At 44.7% G+C, this 14282-nt stretch overlaps 2 protein-coding genes across 4 annotated transcripts in view; one reads left to right on the top strand and one right to left on the bottom strand.

Moving 5' to 3' along the window:
• Positions 1-5470: 5470 nt before the first annotated feature.
• On the bottom strand, positions 5471-10658 carry LOC102293093 (cyclin-dependent kinase 5 activator 1). Of its 2 annotated transcripts, XM_005952058.2 has the most exons (4): positions 10413-10658; positions 9910-10312; positions 9204-9341; positions 5471-7281 (listed from the first exon to the last, which is right to left on the bottom strand). In XM_005952058.2, the coding sequence occupies exons 2-4, from the start codon at positions 10282-10284 to the stop codon at positions 6784-6786; spliced, it is 1011 nt and encodes a 336-aa protein (XP_005952120.1). In that variant the 5' UTR covers positions 10285-10312; positions 10413-10658; the 3' UTR covers positions 5471-6783. The 2 variants fall into 2 exon arrangements, with proteins under 2 accessions (XP_005952120.1, XP_014186498.1); XM_014331012.2 differs by having other exon boundaries at positions 9910-10658.
• A 1277-nt stretch (positions 10659-11935) lies between these two features.
• Positions 11936-14282, top strand: part of fmnl2b (formin-like 2b) — a 32653-nt gene continuing 30306 nt past the window's right edge. For both annotated transcript variants that reach the window (XM_042216752.1, XM_005952056.3), the window contains exons 1-2: positions 11936-12547; positions 13713-13796. In XM_042216752.1, coding sequence (XP_042072686.1) covers positions 12431-12547; positions 13713-13796 — 201 coding nt within the window. In that variant the 5' untranslated portion in view covers positions 11936-12430. The remainder of the gene's footprint in view (positions 12548-13712; positions 13797-14282) is intronic.

The raw sequence follows: 14282 nt of genomic DNA, 5'->3' as shown, positions 1-14282 counted from the left end.
CTTCCTAGTTAAATTTACCCTTTTTAATTTTTCATATTTATTTCCTATCTTATTCATAGCCTTTTCCTTTTTGTTTTCTTTAGGTCACGAGCAGTTGTCTAAGCATTTCACTGCATATCGTACTGTGTATGACTGTGTACGTGACAAATAAAAATTTGAATTTTGAATTTGAATTTGACATTGGTCTGATTTAGTCATCATTTATTAATAATGAAGCAGCAGCTGAGGTACAAACACGTAAACCGAAAAGTGCAGCGCTCACCCTGACAGTGCTGCAGGGAGCACTGCAAGTTTGCTGAATGAAACAGACGAAGAAGAGTGACTTTACTTCCTTGTTCACCTCACTCTCATCTCTCTCTCTTTCTGCAGTAAATCTGGACCAATGGGCAGTGAGCAGAGCTGCATCATATGACCTGTGCCTGAGTTACTCTGAAAAAGCGGAGCAGTGATGCAGCGGCTCTGCAGTGAAACAGAGACAGCTGGAGAAACACATCTGTGGCTGGATTAGGTTAATACCTGTAATGCTGCGTGAGATGAGCCCCAGTTCACGCAGTAAACCTGAGCATAACCATGGACTACCGGGCACACTGGACGGATTACTCACACTGGGACCTCTTTAAAAAAAAAAGAGTTTATGCCAGGCTGTGTTCACATGACTGCTGGGATCATGTGACCTGTGTTCACATCTGTAGATGTGCTTACGTTGCGTTATGTAATCCATCCATCAAGTTATCCATCCATCAACCCGCCTGTCTTTCTGTCATGTGTCTTTTCCTTACCAACTTAGTTCTTTTGTAATCGAGTGAACACAGACACTGATTATCCAAGTTTCAGCTCTCCAGGTCTCGACTTAGTGCAGGGGTCGGGAACTCTAGGACTCAAGGGCCGGTGTCCTGCAGGTTTTAGATCTCACCCTGGGTCAGCACACCTGAATCAAGTGATTAGTTCATTACCAGGACTCTGGAGAACTTCAAGACATGTTTGTTGTATCCCAATTCAGGGTCTGCTGCCTCAAAGGCTGCATTTTAAGGCTGATCACGTCACATTGACGAGACAGAGGCTGTCCCAATTCGAAGGTTGCTCAAAATGCGGCCCTCAAATGAGTCCTTATTTCCCTGAATTTTAAGGATGGGTCGGTGTATCCTTCAAACATATCCCAGACTTCATAGCGCGGCGATGGTGTGGATAATTTTACAGAAAAAAAAGCGGACAGCTGAAGCGAGGCAGTCGAAGAGTAAACTTTTAAAAGTAAATACTGAATTGTGTCACTTATTTACGTGCAAACGTTTAATAACGAAGAACATTAAATCATTACTGTTGGCCACAGGTCGGCAAAGTTTCAAACATTAGCGATGTTAGTACCAACTTTGTTTTAAAACTTTTACTTTAAAATATACACCGTTCAATAGTCGACCTTAATCTTACAGAGAATGTGATGATTTTATGGATAATTAAAGTCAGTCATATATCCACAAACACAACAAGCTGAAAGTCAGTGATGCTGCTCGGTTTGCAGTCCTGAATATCACGGCACAAGCAGGATTCACTGCACTGTTAATGTTAGCTATGTTATATTGCTGCCTCTGTTCGGTGGTGTCGAGCCAAACGGACTTTAACGTGTGTTTGAACGAGCTGACGGTTCACTCGTTAAGCTGAAAGAAAGATGCTTTAATCACAGCAGTCACACATGTGTCCACTGCACCATCTGGGAACTCTTCTTGTTTAGCACTCGTAATAACACAAACACTAAATCCTGCTTCTCTGGTGCTGTTGTGTAGCAGTGTGTACACCTGAGACTGTCACCTGTCTGTCTGTCCTGCACTCTCTCTCTGTTTCTTTCTCTTTTTTTTTTCTCTTTTTTTTCTTTTTTTTGCCTGTCCCATTTGGTTCTTTAGCCGTCAGAATTGTTGTCTGAAGACCAACAAGGATACCCAATGGATTTATTTTGCCAAATGGATCATCATGGCATTGCCGTATTGGTCCATTTGATCGACCTTTGTTTTTATTATTTATTTTATTTTATTTTCAGTTGTTACAGACGGGACAGACATGAGTGAGGGATAGGAAAGGGAGAAAGAAAGAGGAAGGAAAAGAAAAACAGAAGGGGAGAGGGACAGTGAGAAAGGGGAAAAAAATCTCCTGGATCACCTGTTGAGAGAGAAAGAATAGAAACAAGCAAATACTAAACACAACACCATCGCATTAATCTAGCTAAGTGTAAACAGCAGTAAATACTAAATATTCAATGTTGTTGTGCAGCACGCAGGACAGACAGCGCACAATGTGCTTTGAAGTAGCAGCCAAGAAAGGTGTAATTTAAGTCTACGAACAGTGAACACCCGTGTGCACACCTGTGTGGATCAGCGCGCTTGTATTCAAATGGTTTCCACATGTAATGGTCTGCAAGAGGATGTAGAGAGCCATAGCCCCGTCCCCCAGGGCATGAAGCAGGCATGGAGGAGATCCAGGCCCCAGACATCCAGAGGCCCCAGAGTGCGAGAGCCCAAGGAGGACCACCGGAGGGGCATCCGTGCCACCCTCATGGGAAGGGCTGAGGATCCCCAGACGAGGCGTCACCCAGTAGCCACCGAGCAGAAGCTAGAGGGGGCTGCACCGGCGTGCCCGCCGGCTCTGCCGGCAGCCAGCTGTGCCAGAGTGAACCGAGCCGCAGGCCCAGAGGCCGGAGGCCCGAGGGCCCCCCTTTGCCCCGGAAGAGGCCTGACCGAGCAACAGGCACCAGGCCTGGACATGTACACACAATCACACTCCCCAAACATACTCTATACCCCGGGTCCAGGTACCCTCGCCCCCAGAGGGGGAAACAGAACCCAGACCCAAGAGATGTTACCCTTCCCCCCGGGGTGGAGGCAAGCAGACCGTCCCAGGCTCCGCAGCAGCAGGGAGGCCAATCGGACAGCCAACATCTCCTCCCAGCCCCCCCGCCCCGATGGCTAGTAGAGAACGGGGGTGTGTGTTCATTCTCATGTGTCAAAAAAGTATGATCATTATTTTAGTGAGTACTCAGGTACTCAGGGCCTTCAAGTTACACACTATGAAAGGCAGCAACAAGTTTAATGTTCAGAAACCTAAAGTCTGTATCAGCAGCAGAATGGAGCTAAAAATAAATGTTGGTTTCAGTTCTATGAAGCTTTGAGTATTTTGGATCAGTAGCACTGCTGTGTTTGTTGCATCATATTGCTGTAATTGTTTATATGCTTTATATATTCTGAGCTAAGTTGATCTATAGTGTTACATCATATTCTGTAAGGATGTTATGTGTTTGTAGTAGGCTGCACGATTAATCGTTAGAAAATCGCGATCTCGATTCATACTTATGTGCGATCTCATTTCCAAATGACAACGATTTAAAAAAAAAAAAAAAAAAAAGACGACGACGATTGTACCGCATTTTGATCCGGGACGTAATCTGCATGAAAACAAGCGCTCACTCTTCCTGCTCAACAAATGACAAGGGCGGAGCCTTATACCACGTGATACAGAAGCTGTGCCGTGTGATGCTAAAATTAGCAGGGAAAAAACAACGGAGAGCACGTCAGGGATGACGAGAAAGTGACAGGAGAAAATCCGTCCCGGTCAACCACCCAAACATCAATAACGGGAACCTTATACAGCGCTTCCCTATACCCGTCGAACTCCCGCAGGCACAAAGAAATTACGGAGGCTATCACTTATCACCTGACCAAAGATATGGCTCCCATCAACACTGTGCAAAACGAGGGATTTAGGAAAATGATCAACACCCTAGACAAACGCTACACAGTGCCGTCCCGCAACTATTTTTCTATTGTTGCACTACCTGCTCTATACACGCAGCGTCGAGCAACGGTGGAGACGGAATTTCAAGCAGTACAACATTTTGCGGCAACAACAAAACGTGAGACATTTGTTGTTTTTATGTTTATTTATTGTTTTTATGTTCAGTCTCAACTGTTACGAAGTTGATGTGCAGTTAATAAAAATCATGATTCTCATTTTATGCAAAATCGTGCAGCCCTAGTTTGTAGACTTTCTGCCCAGTTTGACCCATTTAGCAGAAGTCAGCCTGTTTAAGGCTCTGATGTCTATTCTGTATGACTTAAAGCAGTTATGACATGGTCTGATTTTCTCACCCAATAAATGAATATTTCATATATCAGTCTACTCTTCATTCTATCAGAAACAGTTATCACAGCTCGTACATTTTCTTTTTACACATATATGTAAGCATTGAGACAAATTTAGTAATGCCAACAAATTAAACGAACAATATTTGTCTCTTATATATGATACATCTATATATACACTGTCAAAGATACTTGAGTGTCTTTGAATGAAGATTTAAGGTGATAGGACATATAAATAACTGCAACTTGAATCTTTACTGAAGCTCAGTATTTGACACACAGTTCACTCACATGAATTTCACTCACATGTGCTGTCCCAGTGTACCTGCACATGTGATGTGACAATAGAAGTGATTTGATTTGAGAGTTCAAACTCACTGCTGTAATAACTAATAATGATTAATATAATAACTATTATATTGGCCATATCATATTTACACTGACTTTAGTCTCATGAACAACATTAGCTAACTGTTATTTACTAACTAATCTTATATGACTGTTCAGTACAGATATGAAGCCCAACAATCATGTTTTAGTCCTGTGGTCTCAGCCTCAGATACTTATTAAATCACACAAAGCTCGTGTGGAAACAAACAAACAAGCAAAATATGTTCTCCTTCATTTCTGTCAACCACACGTTTCCAGCTATCATGGTTGCTAGGCAACCTGGGCAGCGCAACGGAGGCTAGACCGCCCCATTTCACAAGCCTCACACTTCCAGCCTTAGCGGTCTTTGAGTACGCGGCCCTTGAGGACCGTTGAGGCTGCGTACTTAAGGCTGCAGACCCTGAATTGGGATACAGCTATGCTGAGGAGGTCATTTAGTCATTTAAATCAGCTGTGTTGGATCAAGTGCACATCTAACACTCCACACCAGTTGGTGGTGGTAATGCACCATCTTGCTGTTTGCCAACCACCAATAAACCCTACACAGATTCAGATTCAGAAGAAGAAGAAGGACACATCTAAAACCTGCAGGACACCAGCTCTTGAGTTCCCCACCCCTGACTTAGGGTCTTGTCTCTCAGAGTCTCGGCATCAGTCAGGGGGCTGAAATAACCACGACTGCAGTTGTCATCACATCACAAACTTCTGGCCACTTCAGATTTAGCAGTGTGCATGTAGTGGCACATTTAAGATCTAGTTTAAAGGGCTAACAGGATGAACTGGGACTCAGGTCTGAACTCTCGTCCCGTCTGAAGACCGAGGGTTACCCAAACAACACAAGCAGACAGGTTCAAACCTTCATCTTTCATTCCATGGATACAGGCAGGTAGAACAGAGTGTGGCCTGCAGATGAAACCACAGGTGAAAAGGGAAATAAGAGGTCACACACACACAGCTGACTTTTGTTGTTTATGATGATGGTTCAGCAGGGTCAGTCGATCTGACTGCTTTTACATTCAACTTTCAGACCAGAGACAGAAAATATCAAAATCACGTCAGCTGACTGCCAGGTCACACGACCTGTCTGAGAAAATCTGCATTACACAGCTCTGTTAATGGGACTATGTTTACAGGAAGTTAAAATGTCAGATTTTCATCCCTAACCTCCTGGAGGAGGAGATCTTCCACTCAACATTCAATAATATTGATTCTGATCAATAAATACACTTTGGGCTCTGATGAGCTGAATAAATACAATAACAAGTTATTTTCAATGACGATTTCATCTGCACAACCACATGAAGTGAAACACCTGGAACCTTTCCTGCATCCCTGTCTCTCAGTGAGTAACTTCAGTCCAGCTAAAGTAAAGGAAGGAAACGAGTTGAAGCAGCTTGCTGATCAGCACAGGACAGTTTCAGAGCTGAGACGATCACCAACTGTCCTGCTGATCAACGTCCAATGATTAAAAAAAAACCAAAAAAAAAAAACCTGCAGTTCATGAACCACAAACATCTCCCTGTGCACTCCATCTACGATGAGTCAGACGTAATAAAAAATGAGTCGTTTTAAAGCTCTATGTCTGCCCCCTCCAGCTTTTCTGACTCTATCAAAAGAAAATACATGGTTTTCTTTCTGGTTGGAACTCACTCGTGCACACACCTGTGCAGGTACAGGGCGTACAGCATCACTGCTCTGTCCTTATAAAACTAAGTGATACTGTTTCATTAACACATTAAAACTCCAGATTTAATCATTATGCATCACCACATGCTAACCTGCATGTTTGTAGAGGTTGTCACCTGTTACCCCAACTCTAACCAGCGGACCGCCTCAGACGGGCAGCATTCAGGTGAGTCCCATTAAAAAAAAAATCAATACATGGTTTGTTTTTTAAAGAATGGCAGAACCCAGAAACACCCACCCACCCCCCAAAAAAACCCCACCAACTCAGAAACAAAACCTCAGAACAGAACCAAAACCAGCGTTGACCTGAACATGCTGCTGTCACGTGTGATGCTTTCTGTCCCTGCCCCCAAATTGTGCAACTAAACAAAATAAGGCTTGAGATGGTAGGGTTGCCATGGTAACTTGTCTACAAGCTTGATTGACATCATGCAGTTAAAGTGAGCTAGTGTCTGTAAAACTTTTGGCATCGCGCCTGCCGCTTGTCAGTCGCCGCGCTAACAGCGGTTTACATTTAGACCCTGGCGGGTCAATGGTTGCTGGGCAAGTCTCTGTAACAAACACTGCCGATCTCCTCTCTCTGTTAGCGGTCCAGATCATCCAGCTTGCCTTCTTCATCGTCTTCATTCGGCCCCTCCTTCTCTTGCTGCTGCTGCTCCTCAGGTTTCTCTTTGCTGACCTCCTCCTTCTTCTCCATCTTTTCCTCCTGCCCCTCTTTCAACTCCTCCTTCTCCTGCTGTTTCCCATCTTTCTCCGCCTCCCTCGCTCTTGATGTGCCCTGCTTCTTCAGGTCCTGAAACACCTCGGTGAAGAAGTGTGGATCGGCGTTGATTCGCAGCATGTCGCCGCTAAGGCGCTCGATCAGCTCTAGCGCTCGATCCCAGAATGCATCACGACTGGACTCCACTAGGAAAGGCTTCAGGGGGTAGGAGATCTCGTTGCCCAAGTAGGAGTAGGCCAGATAGAGACAGGTGAGGAAGGTGGCGTGGAGCTCGTGCTCTGAAGCAGTATCCTCATCCACCACGTCCCTGCACAGCAGGTACACAAACACCAGGCTGGCCGGACTGATGAAGCACTGGTCCTGCAGGGGGACAACCGAGAGTGGACTTTACAACCAGTCTTAGAGTCATCCACCCATCCATCCTCCCATCTGTCCACCCATACGTCCACACATGCATCCACACGTCCATCCACCCACTCATTCACACATCCATGCACACATCTGTCCACTCATCCAACCACACATCTGTCCACAGATTTGTCCACTCATCCATCCACACGTCCATCCACACTCATACAGAGCTGTTTTACACTCACTATAGTGGTCTTTCTGAGGACGGTACAATGCCCAAGGACACGTTTCAAAATGTGGACTGATCTCAATCAAACAATCAGCCTTCCATTTAGCAGACAACATGCTCTACCACCTGGCCAACGCCAGCCAATGACAGGCCAATGAAGGGACAACAGTACTAGTACTACAGAAAGAGCAGCTGAACTAATAGGTGAATTATTCTGGATTAATATCATTGTTATCTATTAGTTCACGTTTACGTGCTACTGTGAGGTGACCTTGAGGGTCTGAAAGGCACCTATATGTCACAACACTTCCACCGATGATGACTGACCAATAGCAGAAGACATCCAAGTGACATCATTATGAAGCTTATGCCTAAGTTCAATAAGTATACATCTACCTGCTTTCCTGGGTGTTAGGCTCTTTTTCTGTTCTATGCATCATTATCAGTTCCCATGCTGTCAATCTCAGTACTGACATGGTTAGTCCAATCATTTTATCGCCCGCCATCTTTGAGCCAATCAGCCCCCAATTTGCATAGATTCAATCTATGCTCTCAGTCATTCTCCCTTTCAGACTCTCATTTGTACATCCCACCTCCATCCCATCTCCACCTCATAGACACCTCAATTGGAGCCCCATCCAAACCAGTGTCTAGACTCCCAGGAGTCCTGTCCTAAATCCTATCACCACTGGTAGTCCACTTTGCCATGACGGGTCATCGGATTCTAATGGCAGAATACATTTAAAATAATATAATTTCTCTATCTCAGTGAATTACATTCAATTCATCCAAGTGATCTCTCCTTATTAAAGTTACATCATTAACCCCTTAAAAGCAGACGGCTGCAAACTGAAGATTAAACAACCCAGTTCAGACTTGATGCTGGAAGTAAGAGGAGGACTGATTTGTTCATGTAGTTATTCGTCCACCCGTCTTCCTTCATTCTGACTGCCACTGCAAATTTCTGGAGAAGGGATTTGAAAGAGATCAAGGCTTCAGAGGCTCATGTCTAAGAACTGCCACCAATCATCGATCTCCCTGAAGTCTGATGTTCTCTTGAGACAATAATCGAGCCCACAGAAACTGAGGAGGCCAGTCAAACCAAGCCTAACCCAACCAAACCAACCTAAACCAAACAAAGCCAAACTGAACCAAACCAAACCAAGCAGAACCAAACCAAGCCAAACAAAACCAAGCATGCTCCTCCAGTTTTCAGCTGTGCTAACATGACCTGAATGTAACGTTTTATCATTTTTAACATGCAACGCCCAAACATCGATGCTGAGGTTAATTTTCAGCAGCAGTTTGTAAACACAGCAACAACCTACAGTAACATGACATGTTTATTAAATACCACAGTAGATATGAAATAAAAACATACAACATGAAGTTAAAGTGCACACACACACAAACACAGACAAACACACACGTTTCCACCGACAGTGCTCTGTGTGTAGCAGTCTGTTACTTTCAGTCTGTAGCATGTCTGAAACCTTCATATCTCTCTAATATACAGTTTGTCTTCCTTTGGAAATAAGCCGCTCAGCTGTCACCACTGTAAACACCGTGACTGGCCAGAGGAGTTACAAGCCCTGCCCCTTTCATGTAAGCACACATGTTAAACCCTGAGGTTAAGGTAAATGAATGCAGATAACAGCTCTGGACAGGTGAGACTAGCACAGACACATAGATGGGCTCTCACCTGCCAACCCTGAACCAGCAACGCTCGGTCCACGTTTCTGAACCACAGAACGATCTGATTGGATGAGAGCTCCTTCAGTTTGACGCAGCGGCGACACATGAAGTCGGAGAGACAGCGTAGGAGCTCACCTGTGGACGCCTGCAGAGAAGACAAGGAAACAAGGAGCAAGGAGAGGAAGCTTTTTGTTGTAACACAGGAAGTAGAACAAAGTGTTTGGGTTTCTGTAGAACCTGAGGTTCTGTTGAAGGTTCTGTAGGTGGAACCTGTCCTCTGGGTGGATGTGTGTGGTGCCCTCTGATGTTTTAAACTTTATAATCAGATGGGAGTTTTTTTCCTCCGGGTTTTTTAGACTGAAAACTGTCTTTGAACCACCTCACACCCTTAACAATAAAACTGTATTCACCACAGAGTTTCTAGTTATTATTAATTTCAGAATAATTCTTCTTACACCCCCATTTTATAAAAATCTTATTTTATGAATGAATTTATATTAATTATTTTACATCTATTATTCCTGATTCCTTTGTTAGGTTTCACGGCTTCTCCATTTTTATTATTTAGCGTCACGTTTTTCTGCCTTCACTGTTCCTAATGTTCTGACCTTCAAGCGCATGCACTTACCCGCTGTCTGTCTGCGTGTCTCTGATTAGAAACCAGCTGATGACCTCTGCCAACACACATGAGCACCCCTCACTGACTCACCCACCTGAACCACCACCCTCCGTGGGGACACGAGCGGCTCGGGCCAGGCCTGTCTCTGGTTCTGGTCTGGGACCGTGGGCACGGGCACCGGGATGGGTCCATGTTTGTGTCCGGGCTTCGCTACTCTGGGCTCGCGGCGCTCCTGCTGCACGTGCCTGGGCTCGGACACTGCGGGCTTCACTTTCTTCCCTCCCTTCCTCTTCGCTCGCGCGGCCACGAGCCGTTTCTTCCAGCTGAGCGCGTGCAGCAGCACCGGGTGCCTCTTCTTCTTCCTTGTTCCGTCCTGCTCCTCCTCTTCCAGCGGCTTCTTTACCGCGAGCTCCTCCGGGCCCCGAGCGGTTTTCCGTGAGCCCGGAGACAGAGACAGCACCGTTCCCATGACGACAACCGGATGGAGGCCAGAGGCACTGCAGCAACAGAGGAGGAGGAGGAGGGAGGAAAAGGAACAAGGAGGGGATGAGAAAGAGAGAAGAGGAGAGAGAAAGCCCGACCGTCTGTCTGCCTCACCTGTCCGCGTGTGATGCAGGCTGGCGTGCAGGGCTTACGTTTTAGTCTCTGATCCGTTGTTTTTACAACAAAGAAACAGATGCAGTCACCCACAATGCACCTGGAGAGACAAGCAGCTGTGAGGCATCTATTGCAACACCTGGACACACCTGGAGAGGTGGAGAAAGTAAACTGACATACTGTGTACAAATACACACTGAGGTACACAAACAGAAGTACTGATCCACATGTTTTTGGCTTATCTGTGATCTGCAGTTCAAACCCCACTTCCTGCGGATGTTTCACAATAAAAGCCTCTCAGAAGAGACAAGCTGCAAGGCTTTTATTGTGCAGGAAACCAAAGCCGGAACCTTACACTATAAAATGTCGGAGATCATGAGCTTGTCAGATTAAAGGCAGATGCATCCTGTGTGACGGTTCAGCTGTTTGATTGCTCGGTGGAGCTTTTATTAGTACAGATTCAGAATCAGCTTTATTGATCTCTATTACCACAAACACACTAATCAGACCTCTCAGTTTGACCTGCAGTTTTCTCAGTGTCCTCCAGAGGGAGCTGTCCTGTTGCTGAGGAGGAGTAGGAAGAGATGCAGTGACTGAAAAGAGCTGGTTGTTGCTGATGAGCTTTTGTTTAACTCTAAAACATTTGAATACATTTTTAAGTCATACTTACTAAATACTGAGTTATTAAGTAAAAATTAATGAAGGCATTTAGATATTTTCAGGCTGGATATTCGAGGAGCTTTCAGAGGAAAGTGAGAAAGCAGTCTGATCTGAATTAAGAAGCAGAAAGTTAGCGGCCATCCAGGTCTTTATGTCTTTAAGACATTCCTGCAGTTTAACTCATTGGTGTGTGTTATTGGGTATCTGTAAACAGAATTGGTTCTAGCACTGAACCCTGTGGAACTCCATAATTGGCCTTAGTGTGTGAAGAGGACTCTCCATTTACATGCACAAATTGGAGTCTATTAGATAGATATGATACAAACCACAGCAGCGCAGTACCTGTAATACCTACAGTGTGCTCTAATCGCTCTAATAGGATATTATATAAAGAGTCTAAATGAGTATCAATGGTACTGAAAGTAGCTGTACATAAAGTTACGTCTGTGAGATGGTGATCAGTCATTTTTGAATTAATGGTAAAAATGTTATTTGTGAAGAAGTTGTGTGACAAATGAAGGAGGAGTGTTCGTTAGTCTGCAGTTTTCTGCAGTACATGTGTAATTTAATATTGTTGTTTTAGAGTTAAAATCATAAAACTACAATACAAGCACGTTTAATGTTTGAAAGCTGGAAACATGGTTTATTGCTGTAAATAATCTGTGTCCATGGTAGCACATGTGTGGAATCAAACCCAAGATTTACATGTTTAACAACAAATCTTGTTTATTATAGACTAATGAAAACACACACAGCTGATCCAGAGTCAGATTACTCACAGCGCTGCATGTGTGTGTGTGTGTGTGTTGGTGGGCGGGGCCTGTGGCAGCAGAAGGTTCATTGTCTGAGGAGGCAGAGAGAGGGTGGAGCAAGCTGCACAGAGACTGCAGCTGGGAGAGAGAGAGACAAAGAGGGGGGAGGCCGACTCTCTCTTTCTTTCTTCGTGTGGGGGAGGAGAGGGGGAGGATTAACCGACTGATCTGCCACGCGCGCTCACACACACACACACACACATTTCAGACAAACAAACACACAATAACACAGCAGCCAAGCAGGCTTCATCTGGATCAGCAGCAGAAGCATCAGCAGCGGCAGTGGCAGCGGTGAGGGAGAGAGACAAAGAGACAGACAGAGAGAGAGAGAGACAGGCAAAGAGGAGGAGGAGGCAGACGCTCTTCATCGTCTGAGGAGTCAGACAGGAGAGAGAGAGAGAGAGACAGGCCTTCAGCAGCTCGACCACCCATCTACGTTCATAGTGATGGTCGACCACATGTTCCTGTGTGTGTGCTGAGTGTGTGTGCTGCTGTGGGTGGGTGTGTTCCCGTGTTCCTGCTCGGTGTGTGTTCACGGCGCATGTGATGGGTAACGCCGAGAGCATGGAGAGCCAGCTGGCCGTCATCCGGTCCAGAGCTGCTCCGGTTCGACTCCCGATGCCAGACCCGGCCGAGCTAGAGGAGAGGTTCTCCATCGCACTGGTAGGATACTCGCACAGACACACACAGGCATGCTGAAAATATGCAGTCACACTCTGCAGGTCTGGCGTGGGTTAGTGGTCTCTGCAGAACCTGATCACCAGGCCATGAGATCCTGGTCTCCAGATCTACTGGTTTTAAATGCCTGTGGTTCTGCAGGGCTCTGGATCTGTAAGTTTCTCCTCTTTGGGTTTCTGGTTCTCCAGGTCACTTCTCCTGTGGTCTTTGGTCCTAGAGGTCTATAGTTCTGCAGGTTCATTCTGTAAACTGTGATGTAGTCTGGCTCAGGAGACACAGATCCTGGTCTGAATCTGGATCTAAAGGGAGGAACATTCAGAACCACATCAGAACCAGCTGGGTCTGTTCAAGAGTCTGTTCACACGCTTGTCTTCAGATTCACGCTCAAAGCCCCTCTACAGTTTGTTCAGGTCTTCAAAAACACAAGAGAATTAGATTAGCCAAGTCAGACAGGGGAAACACGTTGATACTGGAAACCATGATCAGCAGCTCTGGGACTGGACCAATAGGAGGGCTCGAAGTTTCACCCTGACATGAGCTTCAGTATGAGGGCTGTAAGCCACTTTAGCTATCCACTGAAAGTATGAAACAGCTGACCTTTGAAGGTATACGACCTGACTCAGTATCTCTAAAAGTCACAAGTCAAGCTAACTAAAGAATCACTTAATGGTGGTCACATGGTCCACTAGTAACACCAGGATCCTCCTGCAGGAGTAGGATATCATGGTTGGTTGACAGCCATCATTTAATTGTGTTTACACTGAATAAAACTGGTACAAAGTAAGTTTCATGTCATGGAAAAATTCATGGATGAACCAGCAGATCCAGGATCAGTTGATCGTCTTCAAAGGCTCAAATCTTGTTGTTTTTGGAGCAACCTTTGGTATGACTGACTCTTTTATTTAATCTGTGGATTTAAGTACAGACATGTGAATTGGAACATCCAGATTTTGTCTTGGGCTGTTTAGTGAATAAAAAAAAAGAGTTGGGAGTTTAGAGTTCATTCTGTATTTAGGGTTTGGGGGTTGAGATTTACATATTACTTTGATTTTCTTTAAGGGTTTGTGTCTGTATTCATGGACTAAGGGTTCAAAATGTTGTCTTTTTTGTTTCTAGACGTGTTTGAGCAATAAAACTGTCTGATTTTCAGAATTCAATGAACCTGCCACCTGACAAGGTGCGTCTGCTGCGTTCCTACGACAATGAAAAGAAGTGGGAGCTTATCTGTGATCAGGTAGGTGGATGTTTATGGGACTGCAGGAACAAATTGTTAAGAAGCTTCAACTCATTGATCTGAATATTGAAAGAGACACGAATCATAAACGGTGCAGATATGGTTTGTTGTGTGACTTTGGGGTCATTTGTTATCCCATTTTGGTCATTTTACAAAACAGATTGTTTTATGTGTTTCTAATGTGGCATTTTATGTAATTTTAGTCTTTTTCCAGCTGTTTGTTGCTGTTTTTGTTCTTCACAGTCATTTTACATCTCTCCTGTATGTCATTTTAGTTATTTCTGGGTTATATGTCATATCTCTTGGTTTAGACTAGCAGGGCTCTAGACTAACTTTTTGCCTGGGCGTACAGGTAGGCCTAACTTTTTAAAGTTAGGCGTACCGGCACAAAAGTTAGGCGCACACAAATTTTATAATAATTTATATAATATAATGTGTTTTTCTGGATACACTGTGCTTTTTCAGCATTCAAAGATTGATGACACC

This window comes from Haplochromis burtoni, unplaced genomic scaffold, assembly GCF_018398535.1.
Source record: "Haplochromis burtoni strain Fernald_Lab_line unplaced genomic scaffold, NCSU_Asbu1 Contig_1235, whole genome shotgun sequence".
NCBI lineage: Eukaryota > Metazoa > Chordata > Actinopteri > Cichliformes > Cichlidae > Haplochromis > Haplochromis burtoni.
This window is presented reverse-complemented; position numbering and strand designations above follow the sequence as displayed.